We start from the raw sequence: 17,093 nt of genomic DNA, 5'->3' as shown, positions 1-17,093 counted from the left end.
CAGGGGACAGAGGTAGACACGGCTGCCTTCCTGGATCATGATTTCTCTGTTTATTCCCACAGTGACTGCAAAGAAAATAAGGGCATCTATACCACACTTAAGCTAGAGAACAGCTACAATATCAGCGGGTATCTCAACTTTCAGGAGGTAAGGAATCAGAGCCAGTCAAGAAAGGGATGTAAGTCTTTTAGTAAAGCCAGTGGCCTTTCTTTTTTTTTTTTTTTTCTTCACGGAGGTGAAATTCACATAAGATAAAATTCACCATCTGAAAGTGACGTTTAGTGCGCTCACAAGGTTGTGCAACGCTCATTTCTGTCTAATTCCAAATCATTTTCATCACCCCCCAACCCGTTGTCTTTCTTGAGGCCTGAGTTTCTCTAGTTGACTACACGAAATCTCTAAAGGGGCCTCTCTGCGGACACGACGCAGGAAGATCCTGCTGTGTGTGTCAGTGTCCCTAGAGGAGCAAAACCCCGGGGATGTTGGCTCTCCAACACTGGCCACCCTTTTCGCCCAGGTCCCTGAAGAGGGAACTAGGCACCCAGAACTCCACCCCACACAGTCCTTGCCCCTCGGGAATCATGGCTGTGGCCGCAGGACTCCAAAGGGGCCTTTGCGGAGCTCCGCCAGTTGGCAACAGCGATGAAAACAGACAGAAGGAAATGACTTCCTCCGCTTCTTTGCCCTCCCCCCTCCCCCCCAAGCCCACCCACAAGGGAGAGCCCACTCAAGAGCATAATGGACAGGAGGAGGAGCAAAAGAGTTTCAAGGACACTCGGGCACTACACGCCGCCCGAAACTCCGCCTTCCTCTTAGAACAACCCCAAGTCACCAGCCATGTCCCTATGATCTCAAGTGTCCTCGCCACGCAAGTCCAGGGCGTGCTGCCTCCTTCCCCTGGGATACAGCCTGCCTGGCCTCCTTTGGCATCTGTATTTGTCCAGACCCATTCAGAAGCCACCTCCCCTCCGTTGCGCTGTCCAGCCCCCTGCCTTGGCAGACTCTCTCCTGCCCCTGGGGTCCTGACGCAGTTTGCGTGCCTTTATTACAACACTGTCTCTTCCTTTGAGGGCTTTGAGGCCTGAGATGGACTATTATTTTGCTTTGCATCCCAGCTCCTCACACAGTGCTTGGCGTGGGGCATAAGGAAGGAGGCAGGGATGCAGGGAAGGAGTGGGAGGGGAGAGAAGAGTACCAGGAAGAAATGCCAGTCAAGTGCACGTCTGTGTTTTTTTTTTTTTTTTTTGTCTTGTGTCATTGCTCTTTTAACGCGTATGTGGCATTCTTGAAGTGTGGGCTTACCTATAACTTTTCTTTTTATCATGCAGCATGCTGAAAACATAAACAATGATTTTAAAAATCTGAATGTAAGTATCGACAATGTTGTGCTGCTGGATGAAGCAGGAAGAAGAAACCTTATGGATTTCAGCTCTTCAGGAGTAGACACCATAGACTATAACGTCTACTTGGCTGAGGTGTGACCCGTGTGTTTGTGCTTGATCTTTGGGGGGAAAAATAAGAGCAGATACCTCCGGTTTTTTGTTTTTCTTTCCTTTTTTTTATTATTGAGATTAAATTTACATACCATAAATTAACTATTTTAAAGAGCAATGCAGGGGCGCTTGGCTGGCTCTGTCGGTAGAGCATACGACTCTTGATCTCAGTTCAGGCCCCACTTTGGGTGGAGACATTACTTAAAAATAAAATCTCTAAGAAATAATAAAAAATTTAAAAAATAAAGTGAGCAATTCATTAGCTTGGAGTAGAAAGACAATGTTGCTCAACTACTGGTTCTATCCAGTTCCAAAACATCTTTACCACCTGAAAAGAAAACCTCATTCCCATTACATAGTTGCTTCCCTTCTCCCCTCCCAGCCCTGACAACTACTAATAATCTATGTTCTGCTCCTGTGAATTTACCGATTCTGGCTATGTCATATGAGTGGAATCATACAGCATGTGACCTTCTGTGTTTCATGGTCTTTCCTGGTCCCCTTTCATGGAGCCTCAAGTTTTTGAGATTCATCTCCATTATAGCATGGATCAGTACTTGATTTCTTTTTATGGTTGGATCATGTGGTTGGATAAAAATAATATGGTTTTATATGTATAAATAAGAATGCAGCTCTTGTCACCTATGTTAAGAGTTCCCAGCCTTACTTTATGGACCATAGCTCATGCTATTGTCTATTAGATAATTGTTAAGGCTTAAAAATCCCACAGCCATGACACAGTTCTCTTTCCCCCTCTTTTGTAGATGGGTAAAGCTCCCACCAAAGTGAATCTTTTATCCTTTGCCAATGATCTAGAAGCAAAAGCCGAGCATTTGGTGAGTTCGAACAGTCCAATTCTAAATGCTATAATCATTAGAGATGTCAAATGTCCATACTACTCTTAGCTTCCTTATACCACAAGTAACCTTCAGTTAAAACCACCTCTCTTTCCCTCGGGCATGTCAAGGCTTCCCACCAGCCACCACTGCTGTGTGGCCCAGAAATCTGTGAGCACGTGAATGGTCCCGGGGTGACATCGGGGTGCCCGCAGTTCTCCTGACCTCTGCTCGTGGTGCTGGTGCCCTCACTGCTTTAGAACCGTCTCTGCTTTCATGCCCATCGACCCCTCTACCTGCAAACACGCGCGTGCGTGCACACACACACACACACACACACACGCGCGATTTTTCTCACAGTGTAGGGAATGGGAGGAGATTCCATTGGGTGCTCTGCGTCACCAACAGCAAGTGAGTAAGGGAAGGCAAAGACATCACCCGAGCCCCGTAAACTTCCGTTCTTCACTTCTCCTGCTGGTTGGTGACTCGTTGGCTCAAACGGGTCCCTTTCAAGAAGCAGCAGAGCTTGGGGATGAGGAGCCTGGGCTCTGGAGGAAGACTGGGATTTTAAATCCTGACTCAGCCGCTTCCTAAGGAGAGGAACTAGGACGAGATGTTTCACCCTCTGTGCCTTAGTTTCCTCGTCTGTAAAACGGGGACCTAGCTGCTGGAAAGCGGGCTTTACAGCGGCTCCATTCTGGCGAGGTGAGGAAGAGAACACAGCCTCCAGCCCTCAGGAGAGTCTCCTGGCTTTGGGTGGCCGCTGAGAGTTCATGGTTCTATGATTCGAGGTCGGGTGTCTGGGTGCTGCCCCTCCGGGTGGTCCCCACAACCACAAGCGGACAAGGAGGGCTGCACACTGGTCACGGCTAACCTGCCCCAAGCTCCTGCACGTAGGGAGAATGCTCCAGAGTCTGGAAGGATGGTGTTGATCTGTGTTTATTTGGTTCTCCTTGTAGCCTCAAGGAAGTTTGAAACAGTCCCTGAAAAGTAATGCACAAACCATTAGAACGATTCACCGTGGCCAAGTCATTCCTTTGGAACAGTCAATGGTAACAACCCACAACCTCTGGGGTTTCCCTGGGACCTGAGCAAAGCCCATCTCACTAGCTGGTTTTCATTTAGACTAATCTCATGCGCGAGGGTCAAACCCAGCTGGCCTCAGGCTAAGAAACTGAGCTATGTTAAAAATAAATGATTGCAAGGGCGCCTGAGTGACTCAGTGGGTTGAGCGTCCGACTTTTGATTTCAGCTCAGGTCATGATCTCAGGGTCCTGGGATGGAGCCCAAATTCAGGCTCTGTGCTCAGCGGGGAGTCTGCTTGTCCTTCTCTGCCTGCCCCTCTCCTCTGCTCTCTCTCTGAAATAAATAAAATAAAATAAAATAAAATAAAACTTAAAAAAATAAAATAAATGATAGCAGCTGGGCTTTAAAGACACACTTTCAATGTCACCACCCCTTTCGTGCCTTATCCCCTTGCCTTTTCCACTTGCCTGTGACCAGGTAGATTAACTCTGGGATTGCCCCACATACCGGGCTCCGGCTCTCTTGGCCTTCAACCAGCCCCCGGAAGCCAGGCATCTAGCTGGAAGGCTGATGTCTGTGCCCTGGACTCACTCTTACTTACTTTATTCTCAAATTCTTTTTCTCCAAACCCTGCCAAGAAATATGGGAAGGCAAGGGTAAGTCCTTTTCTCTCTGCCTCGTTTAGCTCTGTTCGCTGATCCGATGGGCGATGTTTCCCTTCTCCTCTTCCGTAGCCTCTGTCCTGACTTCCCCTTTCTTTTTCTTCTTGCTGCCTTCTGGCTTCTTTCCCTGAATTCCAGAAAGGTAGTTTGTAGCAGAGAAAGGGCACGGGCTCTGGAGTCAGGTGGAGCTGATTTCAGATCCTGCTTCTGCCTCTGCAAAGTCTTCGGGCTTTACGTCTCTCGTCTGAAGATGGTGGGAACGGGTCCCGCCCTGCAGTCACCTGGTTCCTGGAGATGAAGCGGCTGATGTCCCAGAGAGACTCTGTGAACAGAGGAATGATTTTTATGCTTGTGTGGGAAACCTGTTACAGAGTTGGCTTGCTCAGGTTTGGAGAAGCGCCATCAGTCCACTTGCCTCCAGTCTTGAAACCTTCTACAACTAGTTTTTACCATGTCTCTCTCTCTTTCTCCCTCTCTTTCCCCTTCTGACTTTCTAACTAAGTAGAGTATTCACAAAGAAAATTGAATTGTCTGAATTTTGTATGCTATGCTCATCCCAATTTTCTGCTCTGCTTGTTTATGCCTAGCACAAATTTGTTAACATTTTAAGCTGGTTTTTCCCGGTTCCTTAAACGCTTTCCTTCAAGGAGACACAAGACTCTTTGGCCTTCTCAGAGCTGCGGCAACCTGTCTACAAATAGGCAAATAGCTCTGTACATGTGACCTACAATCTAAACCAGGGGTTGGCAAACCCTGGCCCCCAAAACTACAATCTGTGGGCCAAATCCAGCCCGTTGCTTGTTTTTATAAATAAAGTTTTATTGGAACACAGCCATGCCCCCTTATTACAGATGATTCATGGCTGCTTTGGGCTAAAAGGGCAAAGTTTAAAATTAAATTAAATTAAATTAAAAATAAAATAAAATAAAAAAAGAACAAAACAAAATGGCAAAGTTGAGTGCTTTGGACAGGGTATGGCCCACAAAGCCTAAAATATTTACTATCTGGCCTTTGTTTTTACCACTCCCTGATCTAAACCATTCAGGTTAAACTACTCTGGGCAATTTGGGTGGAATTTCTTTTAAGGAGTTCTGCTACTTTGAGCAAACCTGACCCAACGTGGTGGTTTCTTGGGCACCTTGCATGGGGCGTGCTGCTCTAGAAAACATACCCTGATTTCCTTCTTCAGCTTTCCTGACACCAGAGCTATCGTTACTTGCATCTGTTGTTTTTTGGCGCCTGAAACCATTGCAGAGCAAAGGGGGGGGGGGGGGGGGGGGGGGGGGGGGGGGGGGGGGAAGGGAGACACAGGCATGTGATCTTGCTGGTTCATGTCATAAGTTGGAAAATATTGCATATGTTTGTTCGCCAGAGTACTATCTACCAAAGCATCAAGGAACTCCAACACAAAAGCAGTGGATTGGGGGTAAGGACTGATTTTCCTTTTCTGTCCTGGGCGGGGCAGGGGGGGCGGGCCTTATCATAAAAGCACACACAGACTCTCAGAGATGTTGGTTTTACAAGTATTTAAGTTTAAAAAAACAAGGCTTGGCTATCTACCCATTTTAAATGTCAAAGTGGGTTTTCCTACCACTTGCTTTCTGCAAGTACGTCTCACCTTGGCGTGTTGTTAGACACACAGGTGAAAGCTGTGTCTTGGCGTGTGGAACTCAAGCTCAGAAGATGCATGGTCGCTGTTACCGAAATAATGCTACCTGCACAATCCAGTGCCTTCTGACCACAAACGCATTCTCACTGTTGGGTCCACGGCGGGCTTCTCCACCTATCTCCCCACCCGGAGAGCCAGCCTGAAGGAACAGCTCCTGTCTGGGCAACCTCATGTCCTCGAGGTGGAGGACAGGCAATCAGAGGGTGAATGGAAAGAGGCTGACCTTTCGGTGACTGCCGAGCGCCAGCACTCTGCCGCTCTACCTACATTTGATTGGCCAAAGCAAATGACATGACATGGCCGGGCCGATCGTCACAGGGTGGGGACGTATGCCCCCCCCCCCATGAGAAGCCAGGCCTAGAAAGACATTAGTGATCGGGACCACGTGGGCCTCCCTGGGACCACAGACATCCACAGCAGAAACTGAGCTCTGTGGCTGTGGTGTGTGCCACTTGTATCCTCAATGCCAATGGGCAACTCAGAAAGTATTTCTTTATTGAGCAGAATAGGCTGCCCGTGAGAGGTTTGGGATGTCAGTCAGCCACCGTGGAAAACTCCATGGTCCTCCCTGTGCTTTCCTCACAGCTGCCTTCGCAGACCTTTGCCACAGGGCTTCTTGCCACATGCAGCTGGATCTCCCGTGTGAACCGGGAGCTCCTTCAGTTGTAGCTGGTCAACACTGAGTCTGCTACTTGATTGATATACCAAGAGCTTAAGTTCCCCCTGAAGACTCTTCTAGTAGGTTTACTCTGCTTGGGGACCATCACTGTACCTCTAATCACAGTTGTCCCATGCCAAGGGAAGCTGGAGACAGGCTGGGGACTGCGCGCTGATCCCTTACTACGCTACCCCTCTTACGTTCAGGGTGAAAGTGTGCAGCTCTGCCTTGCCCTTCACAAAGGGCCAGTGTGGGGGCGAGTTGGGGTGGAAATCAGCCCTTGACCCACTGGCCGGGCTGTGTGCCCTGAGGTCCCTGGGCAGAACAGAAAAGACACCTTTTCTAATTTGACCAAGCTGCCCGGTGGGGATTCTTATCTGTGTGAAATAACTAGGTACAAATCCCAGGTTTTGTGCACCCAGCCTGGTGACATCAAGCAGGGCCAGCCACCTCCTCTGTGAAGGGAGCCTAACACAATGCCTTCCAACAGCCTGTTCATACCAGAGCCCCCCTTATCCATGGGGGGTGCATTCAGTGGAGGCCTAAAGCCACAGGGGGTACAGGACCCCATTGTACTTAGTTTTTTTCCCATACATACACAGCTCCGATAAAGCCGAATTGATAGATTAGGCACAATAAGAGGGTAACAACGATAATCAATAATAAAAAAGAACAATTATAACAATATACCATAATAGAAATCATGTGAATGTGGTCTCTCTCTCTCTCAAAATATCTTACCGTACTGAACTCCCCCTCCTTCCTGTGATGAGGTTGAGGTGATAAAAAGCCTGAGTGCGGGGCAAAGGGAGGGGAATGGCGTAGGCATGTGGCGGAGCGTTAGCTACTATTGACCTTCTGACCATACGTCAGAAGGAGGGTCATCTGCTTCTGGATCCCGAGTGAAGGAAACTGTGGATAAGGTGGGGGATTCTTGGACTCAGTGAGGTGATTAGGATTAAGAGTTTGGCCCAGTGTCTGGCACAAAGTGAGTGCTTGGTACATACTCCTTTTGTTCCCCTGGCCTCAGAGGGCTGGGCTGGTTCTGTGGTCTTCTTAACTAGCAAGTTGTGGTGGTGTGGGGCCGAGCTAACAGCACCCGAATCCACATGCCAACCATCTAGTTAAATCCCTTCATCCCTTGAGACCCTGTCGATCCGCTGTGTTTTCCAGGTGAAAGTGGTCAATATCCTTTCCTCTCTGGATTCTGCTCAGGACTTCCTCAAAACCCGCATCTCCTCGGTTATTGTTGAAGTAAGTGGATGTGAGCCCGTCACTCGTGGCTGCAGAGTATGGGATAGTCCTCTTAATGATTTCACTACTCTTTGATTTCTTTCCAGGAAAGTAAGAAGTATGGGAACATGATAGCAGGATACTTTGAACGCTATCTGCAGTGGGTCAGGATCTCAGTAAGTAGTTTATCTTCAATGAACTTAAGAGGGCCATGTGTTAGGATAGTCATGTTCTAGGATAAAATCAGGAGGAAATAAAGTTAAGTTCCTAGTAATTGGGTAGGAGATAAGCAAAGGACCTCGAACGTGGGGACCGTGAAGTGGGGGCTCCTAGGACTCAGCACATGTCATCCACAGTGGACCCCTTCTCAGGCCGGCCCACCGAGCTGGAGAACACGCCCTCACTTTCTCCCCCAGCTCCTTTGCTCGCCATTTTGGGGGTTCCTGCCACACTTGACTCTGTCTCCCCAGTGAACTATGAGCTCCCTTCAAAGCGGTGGTGCGTTCGTGCCCTGGGCCCTGCTGAGCCTGTCAGGTCGTTGGTGTATTAGTCTACTTGGGGTGGCTTGAGCAGAAAACAGAAATCTGTTTTCTCACAATTCTGGAGGCTGGAAGTCCAAGATCAAGGTGTCAGCAGGGTTAGTTTCTTCGGAGGCCTCTCTGCTTGGCTTGTAGGTGGCTGTCTTCTCTCTGTGTCTTCACATGGTCACCCCTCTGTGCATGTCTGTGCCCGAATTTTCTCTTCTTTTATAAAGACACCAGTCATATTGGTTTAGGACTCACCCTGATAACTTCGTTTGAACTGAACTGCCTCTTCAAAGACCCTACCTCCAAATACAGTCACATTCCAAGAAACCAGGGGGTAGGACTTTTGTCATCTTGGGCTTTGGGTCTGCGTCCCTCTAAGGATTATTCCACTGGGGGAGAGGTGCGGGGCGGCAGGGGGAGGTGCTTGCAGCTGAGTTACCTGAATGACCTGGGCTGAGTTATGTGGGCTACCTGCTGCCAGCCAAGACAGGTTTTGAGAAGTCTAGGGACTCAGGAAAATTTAGATTACCCCGAGCAGCCTCGAGAGCCTCCTATCTATTCCCAGCCCGCAGCCGCATGAGCCGAGACGAGACTACCGGCCGTCTCTTCCCTCTTTGCTGCCCCACCCCCACATTCCAGCCACACCCAACTGCTTGATTCTCGGAAACATTCACATTTCTCCATGTGATTCCCTCCGTATCATCTCCTGCTCCCCAGTCCCCACTGCCTGGGCCCTGAGCCTGGTTCTCCTTCAAGGCCCGGGTGTCTGATGGCTATGCTGACACCTCCTCCTAGCTCCCAGATGTGAAGACCTCAGGGTCTTCTCAGTGCTGGGGTGAAGGGCGTGAACACGCAGGGGCGTAAGGGCAGAACAAATGCCTTATCAACATCACCACCACGGCCACTCAACCCTGTGCATCTCCTCCGCCAGACCGAGGAACCACAGCTTGGTCACATTCATACCCAGAATATAAAGCAGATACCCTGAAACCCAAGTGAATCTGGACAGGAACGGTTAAGTCATACAAGAGTCACACCATGGGAATATTAGGTGGCCCTTTGTACAAAATGGATCAGCACTATGCCAAGGGACCAGGAGAGATTTTTACAGGGTAGAAATAAGAGAGAAAAGAAAGATGCAGAAAATAAAAAATTAAAAAAAAAAAAAGAAAAAAAAAGAAAGATGCAGAAAAACATACAGAATATGACTCCTACCCTGCTTTTTGTAAAGCCAACAGTTAAAAAGCCTAGAAAGAGTGTGTACGGGGTTGTCTGAGCTTGGTAAAAATAAAGTTGTTAACGTGGGTTGCCTTGTAAGGTATATATGGAAGAAAAGGGGAAGGTGAGTCCACCCATAAAGGAAAAGAAACAGGACACATCCCTGCCCCAGTGAGCGAACATCTAGCTCACTGTACGCACTCAGAAGTTGTTTTTTTTTTTTTAATGAATGAATATAGTTATCTTAAGTCAATGGGATTGGGACATCTGTTTGTGATTCATTAGACTTGTATGAGCCCTGGGTGGTATACGCAGTTGAAGGATTGTTGAACGCTACATCTGAAACTAGTGATGTACTATAGGTTGGCTAGTTGAATTTAAATTAAAAAGAAATAAAATTAGTTTAATTGATTATTAAAAACTTGTTTATCCTCACCTCATTAATGAGTTCATAGTCTTCCATCGTCTAAAATGGGGTCAGCAGGTGGCGCTGTTTCTGTAAACACAATTTTATTGGCACACAGCCACACCCATATGTTTCTGCATCCTCTGTGGCTGGTTTTGCCAAACCGAGCCAGAGTCCAGCACCTGTGACAGAAGTGTCTCAGCCTGCTGCGAGGTCGAGAAGATTAACTCTCTGGCCCTTTATAGAAAAAGTTTGCTAAGCCCTGGTCTAAATGATATAAGTATTGTTTAATTAGCTTTCCATTTCTTCCCCATATCCTTTGTCAGATCTCAAAGGGGTCAGGTGAGAAATTCAGACTGAGCCCCTGTGCTGGAAATCTGGACTTCTGTATTCTCTCGGGAGCCTGGCAGGGTAGGCCTTATTGTTCCGGATAACAAGGGCAGAAATCAGAGACCGAGGCTCAGACAGAATCAGCATCTCACTTTCCAGTACCTACTTGTATACATCATCGAGCTCATCCCTAGCCATCATCTCACAGCTCTGTATCTGAGACGGTGTAGAGATCCTTTCTGTGAGAACAGGTCAAGGGTAAATGGCACATCTAATTCTTGTGGATTTTTGTGGGCGTGGCTCAAAGTTCCCCTGTGTTTCTTACCCCACAGATTACTGAGCAAATTGCAGCCTGCAAACCCGTGGCCACCGCTTTGGACTCTGCTGTGGACGTCTTTCTGTGTAGCTACATTATCGACCCCCTGGTAAGAATTTCATCTTTCAAAATAACGAAACACAATAAACTCGTCACTCTTCATGGTTTGTTGGCAGACTGTAGTACGCCCTAGGATATAAAATAGTTTTGCGCTTGAGTCCATTACTATTGCAGAATCCAAGACCTAAAATCTAAAATTTAGATGAATGTGTTGTGATACCTAACAGACTGGGAAAAGCCAAAGACCTAGCTGCATACCTTTGTTCCTTACTAGAGTTGTATTTTATAGAAGTCAGGAGACCCTCATGAAGAAAACTTCTATTTGTCCAGAATAGATGGAAAGGGTGGTCACTGGTATGCATATTGCCAATATTTAAAAGGATTCTTAGTGCAACTATATATATAGATACAGAGATATAGCCCCAAAGCTATAGCAAACTGAATTTAATTTTTTTTAAGATTTTGTTTATTTATTTGAGAGAGAGAGAGAGAGCACAAGCAGGGAGAGGGCGGCAGGCAGAGGGAGAGAGAAGCAGACTCCCCGCCGAGCAGGGAGCCTGAAATGGGGTTCAATCCCCAGACCCTGGGATCATGACCTGAGCCGAAGGCAGACGCTTACCCTCCTGAGCCACCCAGGCGCCGCTTAATTTAATTTTTGATTTAAAACCCTTTGAGATATTACCATTGGGTTGGTAAGTTCCAATTAATCAAGTGTATTCCTTAGCTCTATTCACTCCTCAATATACACTGACCGTCTCTGCGAGCCAACCCTCTCATTTCCTCTGCTGGAAGCACGTCAGTGACTTCTTGTGGCTCTCCCCAGTGAAGATCAGGGTCTTTAACTGAATACACTAGGCCCTGCATGATTGGGCCCCTGCCCATGGAGGCCACACTTTGCACTATTTGATCACCTTTCTCTCCAGACCCATGTTTTCTTTTCTTTAAATCCATCTTGATGTCCCCACCTCAGGGCCTTTGCACATGCCATTTCTGCTACCAGGACTGTAAACCACACGCACACACACTCTCTCCCTCTCTCTCGTTCTTCCCCTCCACACCCACACCCCATCTGGCTAACTCTAGCTCTAAGTCTGCCAGTGAGTGAGAACACAGGCTCTGGATTCGGATTCTACTTCTACATTTTCTGAACTCTGTGACTTGGAAAAATTATTGAACTTTTCTGAGCTTTATCACCTGAGTGGGGCTGTTTGATGGTTCAGTGAGAGATTATGTGTCAAGCCCTTGACACCATAGCTGGTACGTTGACACTGAATACATGTTTGCTATTACTAGTAAGCAGCGTTCAGGTCTTAGCTCAAACATGTCTTTTTTTCCAGGAAGCCTTTTCTGATCTTCCCACCTAGATTGGGCTCCCTTTTCTACACTCCCATAGAACTCTATGCTTTTCCTTTAGAGGTGTTATTGCTGCTTGAATTGCACGTTTGTGTGGTTCTTTGATTAAGGCCTGTCCCCTGCGGCACACTCTAGACTCTCGACTCCCTGAGCAGAGGGCCCGTGTGTTGCTGCATCCCTGTCATCTGGCACGTTGCCTGGCATAGGCATTTGAATGAATGATGATCGGACAGCAGTTTGTCAAAGTACATCTGTATCGCTCCATCTGTCCATCTCCCTGTCCCACAACCACACGTCCATCTGTCTGCAAGACGGACCTCCACACCTGAATGGAAACACTCTTGCACTCTGCCTTCCTTCTTCCCCAGCCCGTTAGGGGCTTTGTGCTGCTGCTTGGACCCCCACTGATGGCTTTGCCTGAACCGTCCTTAGGTGTCCTGGGCTAATCTGGTTGATTCTGAATTAGTGTCCTCGCATCCAGTCTTCACCACCTGCCCCAGCTACTCAAATCACCCAACTATCAGATGCTTTCCACAAATAATTGGGGACCAGCGGAGCGGAGGCCTGGAGGCTGGTCGGGAAGATCGTAGGCTGGAGCTTTATAGCCGGGCGGTCTAAATAGTGAGAAAGAGCTCTGGGCATTGATTTTGCCAGGAAAACAAACTCCAGACTGACTAACATGTTCCTTTTATATCTCGATTGTTCCCGGAAGAATTATGGCAGCTTCCAATAAAAGGATATGGTTGTCATCAAGCTCTAAAGCCTCTCAAACAAGTTGGAAAGCACAGAAACGTGCCAATAAAAGAACGTGGTGGCGGGACGGGGAGGAGAACAAATTTACTGGAAATTCTGGGCCAGGAGGGGCCACTGCCATTCGATAGCACATCCCATCAGGAGAAGAGCGGGATCTCAGTGGCTGAGCCATGAGGGTTGGGGTGGGGGGCCATTGTGACATCCAAGCTGCCTTTGCCTCGCGGTGGGCTGGGGAGGCGGTCCTACTGTTACCGACAACATCATCCTAAGGCAGCGGCAGATTTTGTGCGTTTATGAAGTCGGCCAAGTGTAAGATTCTGGCCAGTGTATGATGCCCACAGGGTCAGGCTGGTTGTTCCCAGGTGCATCCGTTGTGACTGGTGAGTAAGGTCACACAGTGTTGGGTGTTGCCCCTGCAAAAGCTAGCCGTGTGGCCTGGGGAAAACCGAGGACAGATGCCCCTCTCCACGGAAGAACCACCAGTCAGCTACAGCTGGTGTCACCTTGTGGGGATGGGGGCTCAGCGTTCAGAGATTGAGCTTCAGCCTTTTCAAGAACGGATGTAAACCCAAGTTCCTATGTGAAATCCGACTATGAATGTTGGCAACTACTTTTTGAAACTACTTTAAGCTGCCTTTTAGACAAAACAGGGTTGGATAACAGCCTATGATCTGCCCTCAAATTGGCTAAATTAACTATGGAATGTTTGTTGAGAGCCTTGTAATTCTGCCTTTTCCACACAATACTGTTTTGGAATGAGGAGGCTGTGGTCCCACTGTTCTGATGCCCAGCAAGGCCAGGAAGGTGAACTAGCACATCAGACAGTTCTGGAAAGGGACTAGGCTCAGGTGGGCCACCCTGCTCTTCTCCTTGGCAGCAAAGGGACGCCACCTGGAGGGGTCTTAGATTCAAACCCTTGCTTCCCCACTTGCTGCCACTGTTCCTCATTTGTAAAATCAATATAATAATAGGACCGATTCAAGGTTTTCAGAAAGATTTTAGGACTTACAGTAATATGTAGCACTTCACACAGCGGCTGACTCGTATCTCGTTCACAAATGGTCTCCATGAACAAAATCAGGGCTCATTAAAAAAACTGCAAAAGGAAGGGATCCCCCCCCACCACCACCACCAACTGCTGCTTCCCATTCCCCATCCTCAGGCATGTAATCCTCCTGATTTTCTTTCCTTCCCTAGAATTTGTTTTGGTTTGGCATAGGGAAAGCCACCATATTTTTACTCCCAGCCATCATTTTCGCTGTGAAGCTGGCCAAGTACTACCGTCGAATGGACTCAGAGGACGTGTACGATGAGTAAGTAGACACGTTTCTGCAGAGTGTGGGGCGGGCGGCCACTTTCTAAGTGGGACTCCGCTCAGAGAGGTCGCGACAGATGAGCTCTAATGGCATTACACTTGGTCTTTTCTTAAAGTAGGGGGCCACCTCTTGTTTTAGCTATGTTTTCCCTCTTGCCCACTCTGCTCGGCGTCCTTAACCGGCCTTCTTGTTTCTCATTTGCAGTTCCTCTGTCTTGGGGACTTGGCACTTTACTTTATAACTGTTTTTACTGGTTTTCATTTTGACGCTGTAGCCTGCGCCTCACTCTGGGGTGACCCTGTATGCTTCATTTCTACTTCCCTCACTTCCCTCTCGACCTGTGTCTCTCCTGAGTTTACTCTGTCAGCATCTGTAGTAGGGTAAAAAAATGTGGGGGATGCAGCTGTTGAGCTGTAATAGTAATTAAACAAAATAATTGTATCTCCCTTTTTAGTATTTTATACTGCTGAAACTGTATCGCCAAAAAGTAAGCCTTTTCTTTTTTTAACCATATTTATCAGAGGGGACTGGGGAGGTCATCATTATTAATATATGACGGGTTTATAAAATAAAAGTAATAACATCTTCACATTACATAACGACATTAGAGATGCCCAGATAAAAATCAGTGCCGATGTCTCTTAAAATGAGGGCTGGCACATACAAGGTACTGAGGAAATACTTGTTGAACTAATGACATTTTATACGTTCAGTTTATTTATCTAAAAATGGTTGTTTCAATACTTGCTTTTAAAGGGACCAGAATGTGAATATACCTTTTCACCTTCTTTGTAGACTTCACAAATTGCCATACACTTTTCATGACCATTACATTGCCTTTGTAACCCATGATGTAACTACTTCATCTTAGAGGTAACGTGGTGTTTTGGTATATTTATTTCTGTTGCAGTATGGAAAATGGTAATATTGGTTTTCATAGACATCATTCCACTCAGACTGTATGAACAAAGTTTTTAAACAGATCCAACGGCACGAGTTCTTGACCTACAGCACCTCCAAGTACTGGAAAAGAAACCCTTCCCTCCTGGAGTTTACAGAGTTCAGTGATTTTTATATTCAACACGCACTGACACGCCAAAGAATGAAAAGCGTGTACACCTATTTTTTTTTTTAATCTCTAGAAGTTTTGCTTTAATCATCTGAGCCTTCGATGAAAGTTTCAATATGTAATACATTCACTGAATTTCCAGTTTAGCTTTGGGAACAAGACATGAATTGTGTCCCATTTCCTTGCTTGGTAACTTAGACTTGTAGTTAGAAAACGCTCAGCAAATCGCAGATGTGCGTGTGTGTGAACAATAAAAGAATGATTTCAGAAATCTGACTCTAATCTTCTTATTGAAAAATATTCCTATATGATAAATACCAGTTACGTCACTGGGTCATTTTCTCAGAGCTACTGTAACAAATTATGCAGAGTGGGTGGCTCTACGCAGAAGTGTCTTCTCTCACAGTTCTGGAGGCTGGGGGTCTGAAATCCCCTTCCTCAGAGAAGGAAGACTCTGTTCCACGCCTTTCTCCTCGATTCTGATGATTGCGACAATGCACAGCATTGTTTGGACACTGTTTGGACACATCACTCCAATCTCTGCCTCTGTCTTCACAGAACGGAGTCTGCCCTTGTGTGCCTGGGTCCAAATTTCCTTCTGCTTCTAAGGAGTCATTGGATCAGGGCCCATCCTGATCAAGAATGACCCATTTCGATTTCATCACATTTGCAAACAACCTATTTCCAAACATCCACAGGTTCTAGGTGGATACGAATTCGGTGGGGAGGGAGGGGACACGGTCCAAGGCAGCACCGTCACACAACAGCAATAGCTAATAGCCAGAAAGATAAGGGAGTGAATTTGAAGGAGAGCAACTCTATACACAGAAACTAAGTTAAATAACCCAAATCACAAGAGACAGAAAAATGACAAATTTTATGAGACATGTACAAAATAGTGACTCACCCCCTCTTCATTTTACATTTGTCTTTATTTAAGAACATGTTAGGGGCACCTGGGTGGCTCAGTCGGTTAAGCGACTGCTTTCGGCTCAGGTCATGATCCCGGGGTCCTGGGATCGAGCCCCGCATCGGGCTCCTTGCTCTGCAGGGAGCCTGCTTCTCCCTCTCCTCCCCACTTGTGCTGTCTCTCACTATCTCTGACTCTCTCTCTCTCTCAAATAAATAAATAAAATCTAAAAAGAAAAAAAAAACTGCTTGTGAGCTTAAATTATCTCTTTATCTAACACAGTGATGCCCAGCCCCTGCCACGCAATGGATTCACGTGGCTGACACTTAGAGACTCTGATACAGTTGGCTAGGGGTGTGGCCCAAACATGTGGATTTTTACATTTCCCCAGGTGAGGGGTGCCTGGGTGGCTCAGTCGGTTGGGCGTCCAGCTCTTGGTTTCGGCTCAGGTCATGGTCTCCGCGTCGGGCTTTGCGCTCAGTGAGGAGTCTGCTTCAGATTCTTTCTCCCTCTCCCTCTGCCCCTCCCCACTCATGCACTCTCTCTCTCTCAAATAGATGGATAAAAAAAAATTTCCCCAGATGATTCTAATAGGAATACTACCCTAGATTAACTAAATCATTTTCTGGGATATATCCCATGTAATTCTCATGTACAACCTGGTTTGAGAACAACTAATACAACTCTTCATGCATTTCATCCCTAAGGACCCTGTCCCTCAGATAAGGTACCAGAGATCTGTGTTCTGCTCACTGCTCCTCATCACAGAGGTGCAGATGCAGAAGCGGGCAGCCATTGTTGCAGTCCTGAGGACCAGCTGCCTGGGGCTCGCACTGTCTTCTCTGTGGGGAGTCTGCAAGGCTGATGACTGAGAAGGAATAGATAATGTCCACTGAATGTCACGTCCATTAGCCCGCTGTCAGGACCCCTTGGGCAGCATATGACGGTAAATGTCCCAGACATCCAAAATATGGCAGAGCTTGGTCTCAAGGGCCACTACAGTGTGGCCAGAGCCTGCCACTCCCACACGACGGCAATTTTGCTTATCGGGTTGTCAGAGGCCACAAGAAGCCAGAAGTTGCCACAAGATGGCAGCAGAGGACACATGTAATCTATTTGCAAGGCAAGCCCTTAGCGCTATGAGGGTTCTTGCTTAATCTTAGAAAATTAGGAGGAATTTTACAAAGAATAAACAAATGACCAATAAACATAAAAAGAAAGGAAAGGAAAAGAAAAGAAAAGGAAAGAAAATCAGATC

General features: G+C 47.1%; 1 protein-coding gene across 6 annotated transcripts in view; it reads left to right on the top strand.

The window, feature by feature from the left end:
* The window catches only part of PROM1 (prominin 1), a 123,384-nt gene extending 108,196 nt beyond the window's left edge, over positions 1-15,188 (top strand). For 5 of the 6 annotated variants that reach the window (XM_073891456.1, XM_025887684.2, XM_073891458.1 and 2 more), the window contains exons 15-24: positions 63-147; positions 1,329-1,475; positions 2,258-2,329; positions 3,289-3,381; positions 5,390-5,443; positions 7,518-7,598; positions 7,685-7,753; positions 10,391-10,483; positions 13,738-13,853; positions 14,767-15,188. In XM_073891456.1, the coding sequence (XP_073747557.1) occupies positions 63-147; positions 1,329-1,475; positions 2,258-2,329; positions 3,289-3,381; positions 5,390-5,443; positions 7,518-7,598; positions 7,685-7,753; positions 10,391-10,483; positions 13,738-13,853; positions 14,767-14,821 (865 nt within the window). In that variant the 3' untranslated portion in view covers positions 14,822-15,188. Of the gene's footprint in view, positions 1-62; positions 148-1,328; positions 1,476-2,257; positions 2,330-3,288; positions 3,382-5,389; positions 5,444-7,517; positions 7,599-7,684; positions 7,754-10,390; positions 10,484-13,737; positions 13,854-14,310; positions 14,344-14,766 lie in introns of all 6 variants that reach the window. The other variant, XM_073891459.1, reaches the window with a different exon arrangement.
* Positions 15,189-17,093: the final 1,905 nt, after the last annotated feature.

This window comes from Callorhinus ursinus, unplaced genomic scaffold (genome assembly GCF_003265705.2).
Source record: "Callorhinus ursinus isolate GAN/ISIS: 27379988/994484 unplaced genomic scaffold, GSC_fseal_2.0 scaffold4, whole genome shotgun sequence".
In the NCBI taxonomy this organism is placed as follows: domain Eukaryota; kingdom Metazoa; phylum Chordata; class Mammalia; order Carnivora; family Otariidae; genus Callorhinus; species Callorhinus ursinus.
This window is presented reverse-complemented; position numbering and strand designations above follow the sequence as displayed.